General features: G+C 39.8%; 2 protein-coding genes across 6 annotated transcripts in view; both read right to left on the bottom strand.

Moving 5' to 3' along the window:
• kcnk9 (potassium channel, subfamily K, member 9) overlaps window positions 1-11,353 on the bottom strand; it is a 46,838-nt gene extending 35,485 nt beyond the window's left edge. Inside the window, exon 1 of the mRNA XM_051389460.1 lies at window positions 8,972-11,353. Coding sequence (XP_051245420.1) covers window positions 8,972-9,575 — 604 coding nt within the window. The 5' untranslated portion in view covers window positions 9,576-11,353. The remainder of the gene's footprint in view (window positions 1-8,971) is intronic.
• Window positions 11,354-19,987: 8,634 nt separating this feature from the next.
• The window catches only part of trappc9 (trafficking protein particle complex subunit 9), a 207,664-nt gene continuing 204,907 nt past the window's right edge, over window positions 19,988-22,744 (bottom strand). For all 5 annotated transcript variants that reach the window (XM_051389453.1, XM_051389454.1, XM_051389455.1 and 2 more), the window contains one exon: window positions 19,988-21,922. In XM_051389453.1, coding sequence (XP_051245413.1) covers window positions 21,743-21,922 — 180 coding nt within the window. In that variant the 3' untranslated portion in view covers window positions 19,988-21,742. The remainder of the gene's footprint in view (window positions 21,923-22,744) is intronic.

The raw sequence follows: 22,744 nt of genomic DNA, 5'->3' as shown, positions 1-22,744 counted from the left end.
GATTCATTTATCTGTGAGCACGGTACACACTTGTATAGCACTACAAAATATAAGCATTTGACTCTATGATTATGTAAATAATCATGCACTGACTCGTGAAGTTAGAGTTACCTTGACATTTGAAAAATGTGAATAAATTCTCATCTTGTTGTTTATTTAGCATAAAAGCAGTGATTTATGACTATGGCAGGAGTAATGTGTTACTATGTATTACATTAAAACTGTAATCAATATTTATGTCAAGAATGGATTAGATTACTATTTGTAATTTGAAAGGTGTGAATCTGAGTAATAAATCCACAGATGATCATCCAACTCTGCAGTTTTTTATTTATTTTTTTTATTTTGCATTTTAGCTCATTGTTTTAATTCTCCAGTTCGGCAGCTATTTCCAGCAAAAAAAAAGTTCAGAGAAACTGTACACAAGCTGCTTAACAGCAAATGGCAGACAGTTTAACTATCTGGTGAAGAAAGTGCCGCTTTTTAGGAAGCAAACATGGCAAATATTTTACTCGAGTTGGTGGAGATCAGAACAGAGCTTAAATGAAAGTATTGGTCTATTGGACAAGAATCCAAATTAATGCTAAGGAATCTGTCTGTTGGATGTGTACTTTATAGGCAAATGTTTGCAAGCAAGGTCATCATAGCAATTTTATTAGTCGATAATATATCACTTTTGTTTTCACCCTGGTTTGTTTAAAAGACCAGTGTGGAGGATTTAGTGGCACCTAGTGGTGGGATTGCAGACTGCAACCATCTGAAACCCTTTCACTCAACAAAGCACTAAACTACAGCACCTGCAAAACTCATGAAAGGCCCTATCTAGAGCCACTGTTTGGTTTGTCCAAACATGGCAGTTTAACATGGCGACCTTCACAGAAGGTGATCCTTGTCTGTAAATGAAAACGGCTCATTCTAAGGCAACAAAAACACAACGATTCTTATTTACAGGTGATTCTACACTAATGAAAACATACCTATGAATATTATATTCCATTTCAGCCAGTTGATCCTCCTTAATGTTACACACTGAGCCTTTATAAAAATCAGCAAATGCAGTTTAATGCTTTAACATACTCAGATAAACATTTTATGTAAGCATACATGTATGTTATTTTCAATTACTGTAAACATTTAAACCACAATGCCATTACTTGTTTCTCACAATGTTCCATACTCATTATCAGGATTTGTTTAATTTAAAAAAAAGTGAAAATCATTGTGGCATCTTCAAACTGCCCTTCCCAGAGCTCCCTTGTCAATAAAACATTGTGTTCAGTAGTTTTAATTTATTTTAGTTAGATTCTGCTAACCAAACACTGCTATGCTAATATGTTACTCTTACTATCATAATTTTTCATGTTTTGTGACTGTTTCCCATTACATTTGTGTGCCATTGGCCTTTTATTAAAACTGACATATTGGCCAACATTCATGAACAAAGTGATAGACCTTCCAACTGCAGCAGCCTGTAAAATCTGCAATTAATTTTAATTCTATGAACACATTTTTCATTTAATTATTGTTTGTAGCAAATATATCCTTCATTAAAAAGCAATTATGTTTTTGTCTGCCATTTAATATGGTCTTAAAGTGCTGCTCACCCTGATTAAACTTGATTAGTCTGGGTTTTGCTTGTGTTTTGGTGACAGTCTTAATGCTGTTTCAGAGACTTCCTTTCTCTAGCAAGTAAAAAAAAAAAAAAAAAAAACTGTTCAAGTAATCTCCACATTTATAGACAAGAATTTTTTGTACAGTTTCAGTTATCGTTCAAAAATATGCCTGATCTCAGTCTTCAAAAATCCAATATCACCCATACTCTAAAGTGCCTATCTACTATATACACATGTGGATATTTCCAGACATTTAGCAGAGATGACTTTCACCTTTTAAGCTGTCTTTAGTCTCCCGGCAACATGAACGACTCAGCACTGTGCGAAAAGTAAGTATATACACACACTACTGCATGCTGCGGGTGCATATCTCCCTTCAAGCAGAGCTGCGGTGAGAACACCTCGCGCACACCACATGCTATCATGTGTCACATTCTGTGCAATTAGTCACAGGAATAAATAGAGTCAACCTGCAGGGTCAACCTGGATGGAGGGGTGCAGGGAGGGTGGTTACAGCCTCATTGTGACCAACACGGGCCCCTCAAGACAGCTGGGCATGTGCTAACAGCCTCACAGCTGAGCTCCAGTTTAAGACAATATTTCTTTTACTCAGACAGTTTATGAAGGTGTGACGGTAATGGTGATGAGCATCTGATCACGGATTACCACCAGACATTCCCAAAAACTGGAGATTTTGCTGTGTTTAGCCTATTATCAATAAAGCACATCAGGTGAGGCCTCCAGCTAGAGATTTTTTTAATCCTCCATGAGTGAGTTTGTAGCCTCAGATCCTCAATTTAAAGTGCAGGCCTGATATTCAGCTTTTTTTGTACTTCATCTATTCCTATTGTTGCCATAACCACTACTGCTGACACTACAGCTGCTATTACTACTACTGCTACTATTAAATCTACTATAAGATGTTTTAATGACATTGGGATTATATCTGCCGGGCACACATTCAAAGACAAGATTTGTGATACAACTTTTTCCTGCTGCTGCTATTACTGCTGTACTGAAGAGCCTAATTCAGTCTTTAAGGAGCCTGATATGTTGAGCATCTACAGGAATAATTGATATTGAAGCAGATTTAAAAATAAATGTAATGTAAAAATATAATATTTAGGAGAAAAACAGGTTGTGTAATCTGTGGTTGTGGGAGAAGTTGAAAGCCATTTGTTGCTGGTGTACCGTACAGACTGATGATTTAAGAGGTTCAATGTACCATGAAATGGCTCAACAAAGTCTGAAATATCAGATATCATACTGATATGGACAAGTGCAAACTTTGTCTAAAAGCCTGAAAAAAAGACACAACTAAACTATTTAATTAGTATTGTTCTGAATTCTCCGGTAATGTATTCATAAAGTATATGTTTTGCTAGCGATTTATGAGTTTCGTTGTCTTGTTGACATGAAGGTGTGAAATATAACTGAAAACTATTTGAATTAGTTTCCTTTATTCTTTGTAAATTTTGAATTATTGTTTGAAAATGTGTATGTATGGTAGTCAGTCTCTACTAGTGCTATGCTTCTATGCAACAATGTGGAGAACAGGTCCCTGTCAGTGAATCAGATTAACACCTTGAAAAAAAAAAAAAAAAAAACTCAAGTTAAATTAAAAATGCTTTTTCTATATGTGGACTCAAAAAGGCAAACTCATCTCTGTCATTGTTTTCCTTCTATTTTCCTTTTTGTAAAGCTAGCAATCTAAAGCTCACAAAAGTATATGATTATTCTACATTAACTATAAAACTATATAAAAAAAAAAACTCTTAAACTATTTCTTATTTCCTGTGGTATTTATGTCATATCCAGTTATGCAGGGATTGCTGGCTAATGTGTATGTTGATGTTGTCCATGTCAAGTCTCTAATTGATCATGTTACAAGATGATATGCTATAGGGCTCATCATAATAGCAACACTTCTGCAACTATTACTTCAGCTGCTGCTGATTGCTAAAACTGCTACTATAACTATTATTACTACTGCTGCTGATACACTGATACACTGCAATGTGATATGTTATTTTAACTCAAAAAAATAGCTGAAACAGATTACATTAAACCGTTAAGTAACACAAACAAAATGTTTTAAATTCAAAAAGATTCTTGATGAAGCCGCTTTTACTAGTCATTTTAAGAAACATTCCTAATTAAGTACTTTTTCTGTTATCACAGTACAATTACAAAATTAAGTCTGTCACTTAAAATTACCAAAGCTACTTGATCAAAATGATGATGTTTTTTAACTTACAAAATTGAGTTAGTTTTACCTAAAATATTTGATGTAATGTACTTTCAACAATTTGAATTAAACTAACTTATTGTGCTTTACAGTGTAATATTACTACTATTACTACTACAGGTGCTGGTACTACTAAAACTGATAATACTACTACTAATATTACTACTGCTATTACTGGTGCTTAAAGTACAGTTACTACTGCTGCCACAGCCTGTACTGATACTACTGCTCCTACTGCTGCTCCCACTACTACTATTACCACTGCTAATACTGCCTCGACTGCCACTGTTAGTTACACAGCTACACCTTCTGCTAATGCTATACTGCTAATATTACTATTACGGGAACAAATACTGTAAACTACTATTGCCATTACTTCCACTACAACTTCTCCAAGGACATATACTACTGATGTTGCCACTAATATAACCAGCACTCTTATTGCAGCTCTTGAAACGTCCCTGAAGAGATCCGTCCAGCAGAACTGAGATCAGCCTTTCAATCCCATTTTCGTGTGCTTTCTCCTTATTCTTTTACAGTATATTCTTTACTTCCCCTTGCATTTTTATCACATGCTACTTTCTTGTTTTACTAAGACATGTTTATATTGTGAAAAAAATATATATATATAAATATAGAGCAGATGAGGTTGCTGTGAAACCAACAAATATGCATGTATATAACACTGCATGTGCAGATGGGATGGGTGTTTGTTTTTTTAACGATGGTGGTGGAGAGTGCCGTTAAACACGTTGCTGTGACTTTTTCATATTTATCAAACCATTCCGAGCTCTCGGGCTCTGTATGGAAACATTTGTTATGTTTCCCTGCTTCCACTGCATTTATCTTATCCTGCTAATAAATTGGGATGTCCAGTTAATTATTAAGATGGAGAATGCTGTTATGTAATTGGACAGAATAATCTTGAAAATAAAGGCCCGCTCTACAGGTTCACAGTGAGCAGATGCTCAGTGTGTATGGCTCAGTGTGTGCGGCTCAGTGTGTGCAGACGTGCTGGCTCTTACAGCACTGTGGTGAGCTGTATTGTTACATTTCTCCTGGGTTATTCGGTCTTTGGTGTGATTTGTTCTGCTGTAAATGTGCACACCCGGCATGAGTGCGCGAGCGTGTGGCAACACATATCTTAATAGACATCTTTGCACCATTTCTACTGTCCCATATGATGACACTAAATTTAATTAGTTTCCACAAACAGCTCATAGTTGACACAGACCAAATTGTTTCCTTATCTTTGCAGCAGAGTTTCAGTTTTTCACAAAGCTACTTTGAATTCTTTCACTTTCTGTGGTTCAAATAATTATTTGAAAATCTAGTGATACAGTGCATGACAAATCTAGTTTCTTTATTTCTAAAGAGGGAAATTTCCTTCTAAGGCATTAACAGGTAAGGGTGTGAGGTGATAAATCCCATACAGTTAGCTGAGTGGTATATTCAAGTACGGTCTTCCAATCACTGAGCGAACTCATCAAATCAAAGCTCCACTGCCTAAAGACATGGATGGTTGGGTCAAATACTGCCTGAAAATAATTCTTAGCTTTGGATTTAACCTACTTGGAGTGTCAGATGAAATGGGTCTGCCTTATGAGGTCTGGAGAGTCGGCCAAATGATAAAAAAAAAAGATATCAAAGTGACATCAAGACACTTTCCTGTGATTGTCTTAACTTCATGGTCTGAGGTATCAAGAAAATTCCATCTGACCCAAAACTACAGTGATATCACTCAGAGCACTGAACATATCGTACAAGCAAAACTATGACCTCCTCTTTATTTGTAAAAAAATCCCTTATAGAAAGTTACCCCTTGTCTTTCAGTAAACTAAAGCTCAGACATACTGTCGGTCTGTGCTCCAGTGTGCAGTGTGGAACATTCAACATTGAATATTCTATATATTTTTTTTTTACTGTCAACAAATACCTTCCCCAGCCTGTCATTGGCCCCAAGCCCATTTGTTCCTACTGAGGACGTAACTCTATAAAAAATGGGTCACAGATGCATCGTTTCTTTTTCAAAATAGACTAAATGATTTCCTAAATGGCAGCTGGGCACTGTAGTTTTTAGCAAGCGTGACTCAAACTGGGGGAAATGTTGCATTTGTTGGGGACTATTTCCAGCTGTGGATTGATACACATTTGATGCACTATAGTTATTTACAGCAGCCGAGTGTACAGGATTGAGTCACAACAAACTACAATGTTTGTTGTAGTGAAGTAACCCCTGGTGCAACAGAGTGGCTCATTAATGTGTTGAGCTCTGTGGCACAGAGGAACAGGCTTGGGGAGTAATGGATTACTTGTAACGCAGTAATGTGATCAAGATACAACAAAAGGTAACTGTAATCCAACACGGTTACCGAAAAAAATATGTAATCAGATTACGTTTGCATTTAGTAGAAATTGGCATTATTAGCAGGATTACAATTTTAAAATGCATTTAAAAATGCAGAATGATATAGGACCATGCACATGCGCAGTGCACACACATAACAAGGCTCATACACCACTCTGGTCTTGAGTGAAAACCATAGCTAATCTTATCAATTAATTATGGCCTCTAGTGGAAAAAAGGCTTTCACTGAGTGGAAATCTACCTTAATTCTGTCTTTCCAGAAGAAAGGGAACAATGTCACAGTACAGTGCAAGTTCTGCCTTCCAGCTGTGAAAATGCTCTATAGGCTACTAAGGGTGTCTGTAAAAATACACTGAGCAAAGGACACATGGTTCTGTTGTCTTATTGAATCTGTAAAAGACATCTTATTGATATTCCTTTTCTCTTGTTTTATTTGCATATTTGGTGTTGAGGTAATCCAGAAGTAATGGAAAGTAATCAAGTTACGTTACTTTAATATTGCGATACTCAGTTTAGGCTGCTGACTAAGGCTGACTAGGTAATTACTAACTGTACCAGATTACATTTTCAAAGTAACCCTCCCAACCCTGCAGGGAAATAAGCTATATCAGGCTTTGGATATGCAGACAGCATTTGTTAGGATGAGTTCATTGTTAGTTTATGGTCTTTTCATGGATTTTGGTGACATTAAGTAAAGTATAGAATATCACAATTCTTTAAGATAAGATTGATTTAGATCCATATGACAATATCTCAAATGAATGCAAAATGGTATATACAAAAATCTAACCACAATGCAATGAACTGTTCTGCTGCTGGTTCACAGGATTAACAAGTCTGTGAGTTTTTTGTTATAATGTGCCTGAATTTGTTCATTTAGACAGCAGATTGTGCATAATTATAACACAATATGCTCACATCGTCATGGCACAGTCCCACATACTATAAAATGACCTCGAGTTCTCACCTCACCTTGTCATCAGTACTTCTGAGGTGAGGTTGTGTGAGGAGGGTAATTTGGATTTTTCTTTCTTGCAATCAGCAGGACAAAAAACAATTCTCCTCCCTCTCTTTATTGCAGTCTGCTACAAGCACTGTCATGAAATAATTCCTGTCCAACTTGAGTCCAAACAGCTGTATGCTCATTCACCAGTGAATGCATGAATACAGGCGGTCTAATGGGAGCCCTCCCTGTACATTTTGCAGGAAAAGTCTGGCTGTCCTCTGAACTGTTCTTACTACTGTTGAGAGTATGATCATGCATAATAGCGGCCTGTTTCCTACAGAGGGGACACAGTCGGCTGCAGTGAATGTAACCACTTCACAGAACATGAATATTACAATGGCTCTCGTCGCTGTAGCCTAGAAACAACAGTGGATCCACCTTCGCTGCTCTGTGCTGTCGTCCCTTTTAAGTGTTGCCTGGCAAACTGGAGGACAGGCCTGGTGCATTAGTCCCCCCTCCCCTGCTAAAAGTCCTCATCTTGAATAACAGCATCTGACTCCCATAATGGACAGAGCGCATCTCTGTCACCTCTGCGTAAAGGCAAGTTCATTTCAAATGTTGCGACCACGTAACACAAACTCCTGATTGCTGATTGAAAGGTTGGATTCTAACTTGTTTTTGGTGCCACGCACATTTGAACTTATCCAATTAACTGCAACTTAATTCACCTCAGCTTCATTCGGTGTTGTGGTGATTAAAATGCAGAGAGAATGTGGTTTGTGTGTGGGGCGTAAACAAAGAGAAACTTAGTGGAGCTTCTGCACAGCTTGAAATAAATCTTTATGACGCAAATGCATCATCATAAGTAACGTCAAACTGATGTTTCCTTTGGGGGGGGGGGGGCGGGGGGCTTATCAAACAAATGCATTCGTGAAAACTCTATAGATTTAATTTCTTGTAGGTTTTCTTTCATGATCACTCTTTTTTCATTTACAGTCACTGGTTGTGAAGGACTTGTTTGTTCCCACTAAAATGTGCAATCTATAGAACAAACATTTAAACGGTGTATCAAATGTAAAAGGTGGACCCTGAGCAGTAGAAGAGGGTTTCAGTCGCTGAACTGTCGTCCTGCCTGCGGCGGCCGCACTCAGAGGAGCTGTCCTCTCAGCACCACAGCACTGAGTCCTGCTGCCTGTCCATCAGCCCCGTCCTCCTCCAACACAGCCCCGCGTCTTCCCTCTGCAAGCTCCTTAAAATAAACATCTCCGTGTCTAAGACCCTGAACTCCTCGTCTCTGTCAGACTTTGAGCTGCACCGTGGTGACGCACCGTTAAAGTTGAATCATAACGTACTCCAGCTGCACCGGAGGACCTGATCAGTGTTTGAACGGGGCGCGTTACGTCATTCCTCACTGTTATTTCGCAGTTAGGTGATTATTTATTATTTTTTTAGTAAGTGTAAATCCAAACGTCCTCCTGTTGTTTGACCGCGGTGACACACAGCTCCATCCTCGCAGGTCAGCCCCCCTTTGGACCAGCGAGTGAGAACTGCAACATGTTGCTTAAAAACTTTATGTTAAGACTTGCGGCACAATGTAAATATTTGTGATCAGGTCGGGTTGTTTGTGGCTGCTCTGAATACGAACATGTGCTTCCGCGTAATTGCTGCTTGCAGCCCGTTTTATTGCCTTGAAAATGTAATTGTCCTCATAATAACTCGTGTCCTGTTGCGCAACAGTGATAGTACACTGAGACGCACCTGTAATGATTATACTGGTTTTAGAGACTGGGACTTACCTATGGTGGTTATAACCGTGATGGCAAAGTAAAATGACCCTGCGAATTTCCACTGCACCCCGGCTCTGTGGGGCTCTGCCTCCATGATGATGGTTTCCAGTTTGCGGTAATCATCCTCGCTGATGTTATATTTCCCCTGGAGACGCTTCTCCTCGGCTTCCAGCTGCTCCTTTTCCCGCATCTCGAAGTCGGACTCCAGGGCGTCAAAGACAGCGGCCCCGACGAGCAGGTATGTGAACGTGCAAATGATCAGGGACAAGGTCCGCACGTTTTGCCGCTTCATGGCCAACAGGAACCGGCGACCGAGGGGCTCATGTCCCCTCGGATTCCCCGGGAAGGCGCAGCAAGCGTGGGGGAAGCCGTGTGGACAGCGCCTGGAGGCGGAGGCGCAGAAAGGTGCGCACCGGTGACGGTGGCCGCCGGAGTCGGAGCAGCGGTTGAACCCCCCCGCCTTGTTGTGATACCGGTGACAGAAGCCCAGATCCTGCTCCTGGTTTGCGGAGAGACACAAGAGACTGCTCGATCGCCTGGACCAGGAGCCCTGCAGCCGAAAGACCCTGCGCAAGACCTGCCCAAACCAAGTCCTCCCGGTGCGCAGTGCCATCAACAAGCTGCTTCCAAGATCGCCTGTTGGTCTCTGTTCTCCTCAAGTGAACTGTACTGGTGTAAATTAATTCTTCCAGCCAAATAAATGATCGCTGACGGATCCTTTCTTTCTGTTCTTTGATGCTTCCCTCTCACTTTGTCTGTGATAAAGATTTAAAATGTCCTATAACTGAGCATCTTTCCGCATGTCTCTAAGTTTCAGCTGAACACCAACCTGTTCATTGTAACCTCATCAGCAGGCGGGATATTTTTAGCAGCCATTCCCCACATACAAAAAAACCCATCTCTGTGAAATCCTTAAATCATCCTCGCAAACAGAGGACATCCTAATCACAAATGTGCTGAGTCGTCGATAAGACGGGAGGGTCACAGAGTATCGCAGAGGGACATCAAGTTGGGAAATGTTGCTCTCACAGTGCGCAGATCACCACATGAAACATCTCACAGCCTTTTTTTTCCCTTTTCAGCTGCTTTGCTCCAGGATCAACTCACCACTTGTTACAGGAATAAAAGAATATTCCAACAAATCATCGCCGACAACAGGTTCCATTGCCAAGAGTTTTCCCAAACGTATACATTTGTCTCAGACTGTGTAGAGGATGGAGCGCATGAGAAAGAAGATACTTTAGAGAAACAAACAACATTCATAAAAGGCTTCAGCGCGCTCCGTGCCCGCAGTGGCACTCATGCTCCGTTGCGCACGTCCAAACCCCCTCTCCCGCACTGTCTGCTGATCAGTCAGAGCTGCTTTTGGATAATGGAAAGATAAAATATATACATGAGTTTTCCCTCGTCGTGCGGGGGCCTCTGAGTTTAACCATGCGTGTTACGAACTGTTCGTATTTTGAAGGCTCCACATTTTATGTCTCCACACACTCCAGACTCTAATCGGTGGGCGTTGCTCCTCCTGTCTCTGTGTTTTTCTCTGTTTCCAAGTGTCACGAATCATCCAAATCTTGGCCTGAGGATCTGCCTCTTACTCTAGGAAGCTTTCTCTGCTGGGGCGCAACTGACTGCCCCCCGCCCCCCTCACACCGCGCGACCCCTCCCACAGTGACCACTCCTACTCATTGTATGGACAGAGAGGGTTCACTCAGATGGTCACATCAGTGCTTTCAGTGGGAAATCTGCGCTCCAGTCCGGGATGAGCCGCGCAGGCTGCTGCGCTGTCCGTGGTGCTGAAGGCGGACAGACCGATGCACTGCTGCGCGCGATACAGTCCAAGTTACTGCGCACACACAGTTTGAGGGATCATAGAGACACTTCTCCTGCTACAGGGAGGAATACACACACATTTTTACAGACAGTCCAGCCTGAAGAAACAAGGCTGGATTACCACCTGGGCTGAGCAGGCAGCTACTCCCAAACCCTGGCCAAGGGCCCCAAAGGCTCCAGGTTCACAGTGTAACAAGTATATTGTGCTGATTTTATTATTTTCTAATACAGTGAAGCACAACAGAAAGTGAAGTGATAAGGGCCTTAAGGTAACACCTGATTATGATCTGATTCTCAGGCCCCAAAACCTATTAATTTACTTTTTCACTTGAGACAGAAAAATGATTGGTTGGTTTATTAATCATTATTATAGTCTAAGATGTTTTATTGGAGTGTTATTTCTTATTTGGATTCTATTCAGTGTATCTAACTGGAATTGTTTTAATTATACGTCAATGAAACATTGCACTGTATGCAAAAGAAATGGATGCAGCCACAAATTTACAATTTGAGTTCAACAATTATTCTTTTTTTCTCTTTAAACATCTCAAAACATTTTCAGTGCACATGAAATGCACTTTCCCTGAGTTCACAAGCATTATATAATTTTAATGTTGTAATGTATGTATGTTATAATGAAAAAAGTTTCAGAATTTTTAAATTGCCATATTTTAAATGTGTAATCAAAAATGTAATCAAGCGATCCTTGACGACATAACTAGAATCGAATTATACCATTTTTGAAATGTAGTCCGGGCTCATTGGTTACTTATTTTTTGTAATCTGATTAATTAATCCCAACTATATGCAAGCCATTACTAACCAGCAATGATGGGAAAAAAATATTAAAGATTCATATTGGAGTCAACCTGAAATGTATAGTTCTATACGTTTATAGCATCCCAAAGTAGAGCACTGGAGCGACAGACGGACTGATGATGTCTCATTTTATATGTGTTCCACTATTGGTTATTGGGATTTACATTTCCGTGTTTCCACAGTTCTATTATTGTTGTACAGTTAAGATAAAATGTGGTTAGTGAGATGTGTGTTCGTGACTTGTTCCCCAATGAGAATTCATATAGCAGACTGAGTCAGATTCAAGAGATAGAGGCAAAACACTGACTCATTCTGTTGTCCTTTTAAGTACTTTTGGGCATTTTATGACTTTACTGATAGGAGACAGTAGAGAGATGATGGGAAACGAAAGATGGGGTATGACATGCAACAAAGGACCCCCAGGCGGACACGAAGTGAGGATGTCAACCTCTACACCACCAGGGTGCTCCAGCTCGTACTGTTGTCTTTAGTCAGGACACTGAAGCTCAGTTTGCTCTTGATGAGCAAGCCAGGGCTGCACTCTGTATATATACAGAGACTGTATATGATCACATCTTTGAAATTATCTATTACAATTTTAACAAATCGCTCACCCAACTCTGTCAAAATAGTTTCCACTGACTTAGAAAAATGCAGTTTCGGTTAGATGAAATTAAAATGTGTTGATTCAAGTTGAACATATTTAGCGTGAATCATTACTTCCATTTTTAAAAGTTGAGTCAATGTTAAAAATATTCAATGTATATTGCACTGAACTGGTGCATCTTGCTAAATAAATTACTTCTTAATAAAGTTTCTTCTGACATTATACACACACAATGCACACAGAATAGGAGAAGTGAGTGGTATCAGTAGGGGCAGTTCATTTTTGCCTCGGATCCCCCAATTTGACAAATATGAAGAGTCCGTTCTGTGGCCAGTTTCAAATCTCAAAGTGCTCTTGAGCTAGGCAGTTAATCCCCTTGCTGCTGCAGGACTGTTGTTACATAACCAACACATGATCTTGACATCTGAATTTACTCCTGTCATAAACAGAGGACAGAATTGAGAGTTGAAGGTTTCAGTTCAGTAAAATACAAAAAATCTTGATGATGATAGAACATTCTCTCCAACAGTGACATAGTGTCTTCTTCAGATTTTATGTAACTTACATGGAGTATAGGTTCTCATTAAAGCTGCAGTAGGTAACTTTTCTGTCATATTTGGTAATATCAGTGTTATTCACTTCACCTGTCAGTGCTCATAATGTTATGGCTGATTGCTGTATATTATTAATGCAATGAAATAAAATAAAAAATCTTACCTTAATTCAACTTAATTTTACTTTATTCATTGCTTGTATAACATATCATTTGTCCTCTGGTATAAACTTTAAAAACCCTCACATCTTATAGATGGAGTTGTTTGATCTCTATGGAGCCCTTTAACATTTAATCAGGATCATGTAGCAATTTAGTATTGCACTGCCTTATAACTGCCTTCTTTAAATCGATAGTTCCAAAATTAGCATAATACTCTAAGTATTATACTAATTATTAACATTAGACTCCAGATGCCATAAAATATTTTTTATCCTTGAATATGTTTCATCTATTTTGTTCTGGATTCTCTCTTCCCCATGTATCTTGCAAGTTTGAAAATGACATAGATTTTCTGGAAAAGCTGTAAAACTCTAAACCTGGAAGAGAATGAGACACCTGGTTCATGTGCTGTCCACAATTTGGGCCACCTCATAACAGATTATTACTGGGGACCGTACAGGGGTAAACAGGACCTCAGAATAGTTCTCATACTCATTATAAATAGTACCAATGAAAACTGGCATCTACCTCTAATAATCCACCCAGAATAATCCCATACTGTACACATAATGCCAGTGACTGGTCTCCATGGTCCCTCACCTCTTCGACCTGATGCAAATGTTCTGCTACTTTTCTCCTTTTTACTGGGAGATAATCAGAGAATAAATCCATAAAATCATATCCTGGGCTGGCCTCTTCCAGCACTCATACATCCTGGGCCAAAACCTCAACAATGTGGCCACTAATTTAAAATGTATCATCCATTATGTTAATTGCACTTCCACATGCAAAGTATACGATTTATACTTTTTATATCATTGAATGGGACACAGATAGTAGTCATCAAACGTTATTTGGGTTATTTAAGTGAGGTTTGGTCTTCCAATAGCTGAATAATTTATATATATTTGTTCACATTTTATCTTAGGTGCCTTTTTACGTCCAAAATTTGGGTGGAAGAAAACTGGAGTACCTCTAGAGTAAACAGGGGGATTAGAAAAGCAAATGAAAAAGCTTTAATCAACTTCTGAATTACTAATGTGGAGTTTTATACACACTGATTTCCACTTCTGTAAGCTTTTAAAGGTTTGTCACAAAGGACTTTAGGGAAGCGCTTTTCCTGTCCGCCTAATTTTAGCTTTGAAATGAATCTCTGCAAATTGCCCGTCATCTCCGAGAAAAACATACTCATGTGCGCAGATATGAGCACTAACAGGAACAAGCTTGTCTCAGAAGTTGAGGGCACGCAGTAGCCAACACATCGACCAGAGTGTTTCATAAATGCAGCCATTTAAGAGTCTAAACAGCTCCACTAATCAACAGCGTCTGGATCTGTAACTGCTCTATATTTAGCTCCCCTTTTCTCACATCTAAACTCCCCGCTCAGCCCACCTACAGAACTCCTAATGCATTTCTGGAGAAGCTCAGAGAGAAAAGTTTAATAATGGCAACTGCTTAGATTAGTCTCCATGGTAATGACACCGAACTTACAGTACGATCGCTCTTCTCATCACACAGGCCTGCATAGACAGAACAATCTTTTGTGAGGGCTGCATGATGGCACAGCTTCTCTACATATGATCTGAACTGACAGCAGCGACATCAGACACGAACAATTAGGATTGATGAATGAGAGAAGTTGAAGCTTCAGGACAGCTGGATTAACTGACTGATAGCTGAGTGCTTCTCAGTTCTGGTTGCATGAGCCCAGTCTGGAGATAAATCTTTGTCTTTTAACTGATTTGTACTTGCAGACGCTCTGGATAGACTGAGACCTAGCCAGACTGACAACAGGCCTGTAGCGTAGGTGTATACCCAATATCTAAAATAGAGACAGGAGGATAATTACAGTTCTTAACCTATAAATACACTGATGCAAACAACTCTGAGAGTTAGCCCAGATAGGTTGCGACCCACGGATAAAAAGAAAACACAATCCATCAATTTAGTTTCATCAATTAAATTGTTCACACTAAATTATAATCAAACACATAAGTACCTCAGTCACAAAACGCACATTAAATCAACAGAAACCACATTCAGACAGTCCTGATGAGAAAATCAAACGTCCCTTAATTAAATAAATTAAATAAAGACTCCAGATAATTGTCAGTCTTTCACGTCATAAGACGATGTGTGAGATTGTGTGTGTGTGTGTGTGTGTGTGTGTGTGTGCTGTGTGTGTGTTGGAGGTGGTGAGTTCAGGGGGAAAGCAGTTTGAAGGTCCTTCAGAATGAATTCAGTGCAGTCAGTTGTGCTTTTTTGTGTTTGGGGGGGGGGGCTTTAATGTCCAGACATGAAGATGAGGGGTGCATTTACATTTAGGTGGGGCGAGATAATAGAGGAAGCCTGGAGAGTTGTAGAAAAGAAGACTTATCTGAACTTCCGTAGGTCCAACCAAGCCGAAGAACTTCCACTGTCCACGGCTGTATCCGAGAATGCCAAAGAGGTAGCTGAATCCGCTCCATCCAAACCCTCCCCAGGGCTCATCTTATTTCCAGCAGTGCCTTGTTGTCCAGGAAAAGTTCAGCTGGTTCTGGAAACAATGCCACTGTCTGTACTTTTATATATGTCACAGTTTTTTTATGCCCAGAAACTGGATTATACTTCATAACTATCTCCTCCTTTGAGCTACTCTCCATGCTGCTTTCCCCTCCTCTTCCAGCTCACACGTGTGTCTAATTTATCTTCTTCCTTCCCTGTCTGGGTGGAAAAGGGCTACTCTGTATGTTTTCTTTTCCCCCTTTTGCTCAGGCCTACCTAATCAAATAAGGGTGGCATTTATTCTTGATTATTATGCCAAAAGTAGGCTACATACAAAATAAAACAATGAACATTCAATAATACAGTTACAATAGAAAGTACCAACAAAATTAAAATAAATAAGCTTGTGTGGGCAAAATATTGTATTGACAAAATATCCTGCCCGGGCCACCCCAGGATACGCCCCTGGTTGGAGGAGAGTGGATACAGATGTGTAATTTGTGATTTTCCTCAATTTTTATTGGCTAAAATTTAAATCAATGTTTTCTCACAGTCATTGACTCTGTTTGTTTTCACACATACAAGAGATACCAAGAAACTCTCTTTTTTCTGGGTCTCTACCTTTAAATTTAAAGCATGGAAGTTCATTGCTGAACTAATAGTAGTTTGACAAAACAACCAAGATCAGCTAACTAGCTTTTCTGGAGCTTTCCGCTGCACTTCACAGTCTTCAAAATAAAACCATGTGATGACAACAGAGCAAAGTCCATCCACTGATAAAGACCATGAGGTCTAGCTGAAATTTATTTTCACCAGCAATAAATAAATTGCTACTACACATAATGGAGCTTTGGTTCAGTGGTTTGGGAGTAAACATTAGGTTAAAGACACATTTTGTCCTTTTTAAATATTTATTGTGATAAAGGTTCATGTTCTGACATGGAACGTATAGTGAACTAGGTGAAAAAGTCATTTGCCATTTCATGGAGACTTTAACTGGGAGAAGCATGCTTACATAAGCTGCAGTCCCATTTCAGACTTCAGGTTTGGTTTATTTCACGTTGACCAGCTCGTGTGCCGTTGCAGATAGAGTATTAATTCAGTCAGAGTGGATCAGTAAACACGCAGTGGATGAGATTTCCTGTACGTTCCTCTGCCAGGTTTTTCCCTGCAGTGCTACAAGGCGTGCGAGTAAAAGAGCAGCGCAGGTGTCAAATCGCTCGTCTTTCTTCAGCACACACCCTAATCCCCCCACAACCCCTTCACAGCTCCACTCCCGACATCATTTACATATCAAGGTTGCAGATATATATGAATGGACACGACTTACCACTCAATACTGAAAGTGAGGAGAAAGGGATTTAATTGAACTCTGGCTTCTTGGAGATTCATTTGCATGAATGTTTTCATGCAGAGTGAGACACCGTACAGTCTCCAGAGCTCCAGGGGATTTCTTTGCCACTAAATAAAAGGCTCTTGTTTGCTCTCCAACAACTCATTTTCCTAACTGTTGTAACTGCCCAATATCAGGCAGAGAGGAGATGCATCAGCACAGATTGATGGATGGTTATTAGGATGATTACAATCAGAATTACAGGTTTGCTGCAGGGTAATGAAGGTTGGTGGCTAATAATGCAGAGTTGATTTTCTGATAAGAAACCTCATTTAAACTCAAGACAAGATGTTTCGTCTCTTCTGGGTGTCCTCAGTTTTGGGGAGGTCAGCTTTCTGTTTGGGGTGAAATGTGTGAAGAACCACAGAAATAATATCTGTAAGAAAATTTAATGTAAGGAAGGTTGCATCAGATCTGTGAGGAGCGATTAAGGACGTATTATAGAGCCCTGGGAGCGATGAGACTGACGGAGTGAAAACAGCTGATCAGTGATGTGAGTTAAATGTTTGCTACGTCAGAACTTATTTGGAAATAGTTTTTCCACCTCCATCTCTTTTTCAAAAAAGGCAAAAACACACAAACAAACAAAACCTGCAAGTGAGTGTAAAAACGTTTTTTGTGAAATTGAGGACATTTTTACAATTTTGCAGTTTCCATCCAACTTTTCTTTTCTTTGCACTGATGGGAACAAGTTGCTCTCGATGTCATGTTGTATTTTTTCTTTCATGAACGTTTTACACAAGCATTTTAAAGACATTTTAAAGCTGCTCAGAAGGTAATTTATGGTGGAAGAGGAAGTACTCATTTGAAGTACATTTGACTCCGCCTGCAAAACAATTCTTCTGTTGCTCCAAAAATAGCTTTTTTCAGGTTTAAAAAAATAAAAGTTATCTGAAAAGTTATTTTGTAGTTTGAATAGTCCTGTTATTATTTCCATTGACGTCTCTTTTATAATAGTGGTAGTTTTTATTAATATTTCTATTGCAGTACCACATTCGTCCACTAAGCTACGCTGATGACAAGCCTGACCCGCTGTATGAAGTTCTCTTAATACGTCCATGCATTTACTGTGCAGAGAATGTCCAACCAAAAAGACACTGCGAGATGAGCTCAACTCTTCCATAGCAGGAAACAATAGCGGCTCGCCTGGTCACACATGATCTCGTATTACTAAAATATGTTTCTGAAATGAAGAGAGAACAAAAAAGTGGATCCATATTGATCAGCACTGCATAGTTTGACAGTTTGATCTGAGTTTGGTGCGCTGCGCTGGACAGACTCGCTGAGAGTGACCTGTCAATCATTAGGTAACCACGCCCAAAAGCATTATCTGCTTTATCGTCTATTTTAGTCTTAATGGGACCATCCTTTACTAAATGAAAATCATTAGATTAGAAGAAGACTACAACTAGAGATTGAGACGATAAACTCATTAGGAAACGGTTTACTGAGCTCATAAATAAAGTGAGAAGCTGGGTCATATCTCCATAAGACTCCATGGTATCTGTGTTTGATTGCAGCCAATGGAGCTGCCCCCTGCTGGCCATTACAGAGAATTTATTTTAAGACACATCTGTGTTGGTTTCCATTTCCCAGACCCGGAAGCTCTGTCCATTATACACTGTCAATGCTTGGTCCCCAACATCGCTGATATCTCTTACTGACTGTAAAATTGTAATCTGCAAAGAACTGAGTCATCAGATAATGTAGTTGAGTTAAAGGAATAACTGAGTAAACATAAACATACAAATAAGCATGGGAGGGAACAGTGAAGTGCATTACAGAATATTTAGTATTTTTTATCAACCAGGTCACTCTGTGATGTTTTATTGAAATAACAAGGAAGAAAAAAACACTGAATGTTGGTGAACCCTGAACGGGGTGCTAACATGCTGCTGGAGATGTTTTAGTTTTTTTGTTGTGAAGTTTCAGTTCTTTACTTCCTCTGCACAGAGAGGCGCCTGTGACAGGCCCCAGAAATGAATTAGCGTAAATAAGGTGAATCTGTGTTACGATTAGTGAGGATAGGACACTCTTAATTGCAGCCACACTGTAATTTAGGCCTATAAGATGGAGTTACCTTTACTGAATAAGGCAGTCACAGGCATCAGTAAACAATATGCAAAAGGCAGAATTTGCATTTGAGAAGCGAGTTCACACAGACAGCAGCACAGGGTCCACACTTAAGACAAATCTAGTTTTATTGTTGTGTGCAGGAGTCTACCCGCATAGAGTTGCTTTTCATGTTTACCAATTTGACTTTCATAGTCAGCACACACACACACACACACACACACACACACACACACACACACACGCTCTATTCTTTATCAAATAAATAAATAGATAAACAAATTAATAACCGTGGAGGGCATGACTTTGGAATTGTTTGCGTTGCATGCATAACTGATGAACTCTGTGGATTCACTGATGTATGATCCACATTTACTACGAGTGGAAAAGCTGTTAGTCACTGACCTTCATGGGGAGACATCACTGGAGTCAGAAAAAAGATGCTTGTCATTTCTTGTTCTTTTACTGCCATCAAATGTGTTTCACACGTCAGAAATTCCTGATATTTTACAGAATTACACTGAAAGAGGTATTACACAAAATCTGGTCAGGAGACTGCAGAGTTAAACCTTTCAAAGCCCCATGAAACCTGAGGCCTCCTAACCCGCCTCAAGACATTTCAGCCTTTGGAATGGCTAATCTTCCTCCAGTATCTTCTCATCACCCAGTTCACATGTTCGGTCCCCCAGTGAGGTGATGAAGGAAGGGCATGCACCTTCCTATATTAGCTACTGCTGAGACCAGTGGCCACCAGAGGGGAAGTGAGAGTGTTACTGGAAGATTCAGGCTCCCAGATGGATAATAAGTAATACCTCTCCCTTCAGTGCACCAGAAGTGCTGTGGTTAAGCCGGTTAACTCCCAGTGCATAAGAAAGTAGTGAGTTCTTTTTCCTACCGTTCGTGATGAACTGCAAGATTTCACTGGACAACAGCATGTTGTTCAGTCACCTTTCCCTGTATAAGTAATGATTTTTAGTCATTAATGTTTTCCTCAGTAATCACCGTTTATGGATTTTGGTGTTTGTGAATGTCAGACTTGAGTTTCCCAAAATGCTGAGACAATAAAGGTCATCACAGTAGGCAGGAAATAAAGATGACCACAAATTCAAAGTGTTGGAATAATGGCAACTTAAACAAAGGTTGCCTTCTTTTAACATTTATTTACAACAATAATAGGCCACACATAATGATAGGCTAATCTAAGACGGTAAAATTCATCAGTAATTCAGTGTAGTGGCACAGAGGCAGGAGGGACTGTCCATACAGCAGTAGAAATAAATACATTAGAAGCGTACATAAGTGGCTATAGATTCTGGCTAACCACGTTTCCAGTGTTGGTGTGCAGCTTTGAGGTCTTCTCTCCCATAACACTACTTTTCTTTCAACAGATATCTCAATCAAAATAGAAGGTAGCAAAAGAATCCACTGAGAATACGGCACCGTGATTCAAAAATCAATCTGCTGAACATAAGAAAAGAAGTGACAATGATATTAGAAGGTGGACGTTTGCTTATTTCCCGCTAAATAGTTGGTGCTGGAAGCTTGGTAACATAGCATTAGTTACGACTGCTCTAGCTAGCTCGTAACAGGCTGCTGTTAGCCAGCATCAAACACCTCGCCAAGTTAGCTTGCTAGCTAGAAGTTTGCTAACTATCAGTTAGCAAACTATCACAGCTAGCACAGCACAAACTAGACCTTTAACTTACAGAGTTAAAGGTGCGGTACGCAGTTCTGGAGAAATCCAATACCATGACAAATACTATGATACAGAGCGAACAATGACAAGTAAGGAAAATAACGTTAGCTAGGTTGTAGGTTTGCAAACCGTCACTAAAGTGTCAGCTGTGAAGCTAACACGCAGAGAGGATGACACAGCATTTCTACTAGAAACTAGCTGGAGTCATTTAACGTTACCTGGCACACAAACCTTGGCAATGGCTGAAATTAAGTAACGGTGTTGGTCTAATCCATTTTGGTTGTTTCCCATTTTATCAGTGCACACACAGAACAGAAAGCTTCCCAACGTGAGCAGATATTTGCTGAATTAAAAAAAAAAAAAACATGTATTGGGATTAGAATCGAACCTTGAATCGCTTACCCCACCTTTAATTCCAGGAAATGCAATCCTAGCATCCATTATTGTCTCACACTTGCAAACCATAATAACCATAATGCATCTCTTCAGCAGAACAGTTTGCACTCCGGCAGAGCAGCGTAAAATAACATGGTGCAAGCTAGTAAGATACCTATCTCCATTTTGGACTGTCTGGCTCCATTTCCTCATAAATCAGCATTGTCAGTTGCTATTGATCAACGTTAAACTCGACATGAAAGCACAATTTACTTTACCTCCAGGGGTTAGTTCCACTGAAATTAATTGGTTTAGGTCCAAGCCTTTAAGATGTGTTCAGAAAAAAGAATTTTGCCTCGCACTACACACAGGACAGTATTTTTAAACAGCAGCCAAATGTACAGATATTAGCCGTATCATTAGCTACATAGCAACACTCACACTGACAATGTGCACGAGAATGTCTGTGTGAGTTGGTGCTCTAAGATATCAGATCTCCCCACAAACTCCACTTGTTTCTGTCATTTTTCTCCTCGTCTCTGTATGTTTACAGAGTCGATTCATAAAGCCTCGGGATGAGCTCTATTCTTAACTCAAATTAAAGATTCACTTTACGTTCTGTCCGAACACCTCGACACACTGGTGGACTGTAACAAAGCACTCAAGTGTTTTGATTTGAAATCCCCCTCGCACTCCACGGCACACATGCTGGAACATTTAACAAAATGATATTTACATGTGTGTATTTACAGAGAAGATCAACAATAACCATCCTTCATTCAGAGCCCTTAGGCCCCGGCCTGTAGCGGAGTGTCCATGGCTCGGATGTGGACACTGGGCAGAGTGAACCAAGCTAAAGGAAGCTCCCGTCCAGCGCTGTCATCCTGGAACTTGATATTAAGGTAGAAATCTCCAGTGTAGAGGAAGAGCAGGGCACCCACGCAGACGGAGCTTTCTTTGGGTTTAACCTGGTGACGGCAAAGACAAACAGCCAGCAGTAAGAATCATTAGCAGCCCCCTTTCAGTGGTTTTACAATGAACCTGGCACACTGTCAGCCAGAGTGAAGCCAGCAGGAGAGGAAGTTCGACGCTGACTGTGGCTTTGATGAAAAGGTATAAAAAACGGGTTACAACGTTTCCTCCTTCAGATGAGAACATTTCCCAAAATTAAGTTGTTTTGCACATTCAGGAATTTGGGGAATTATTTCATCTGCTTAGACTAAAACACCTTTGTTCTGGCATCAACCAAGTCGTTTTTAATCGCCTTCAGCTTGTGCAACATCCAGGAGTGAGAATTTGTTACAAAGCCTGCCTTCTGATAAGGTTCTTTTTAAGTTAAAGATTTCAGCCACAAGCTTTAAAGGGCTGCATCGGTGTTCTTGTTGTTTTAGTTTATTTTACTAAGTGATTCAGAATGGTTTCCTTGTCTGCTGGAGAGCTGCTGGTTTCTCTTCATTTCAAGTCACAATTTACAGTGAGTGGAGTTATGTCATCCAGCATGTCTGCCTCTATTGAGTAACATTAATGTATATGTTATAATCTAACCCACAATGTTAATACAACTTTGACAAAACAAAAAGCAGCTATGGTTATGTAACTTAAGTTAATTATTATTATTATTATTAGTATTATTATTTTCTCACAGCCTAGATGTTTAGAATCCTTGCACATTAAATGCTGAATAACTTGTGTTTGAAACCTTTAGCTGGAACTTGACAGCTTGACAATAACTGTGGACGGCATTATTAGTGCATTCTGTGTGACCTCTGCTACTCTGAGCTGCAAGCAGA

This window comes from Dicentrarchus labrax, unplaced genomic scaffold (genome assembly GCF_905237075.1).
Source record: "Dicentrarchus labrax unplaced genomic scaffold, dlabrax2021, whole genome shotgun sequence".
Classification (NCBI taxonomy): Eukaryota; Metazoa; Chordata; class Actinopteri; family Moronidae; genus Dicentrarchus; species Dicentrarchus labrax.
Note: the sequence above shows the minus strand (reverse complement) of the source record. Positions and strands in the feature narration are given on the sequence as shown.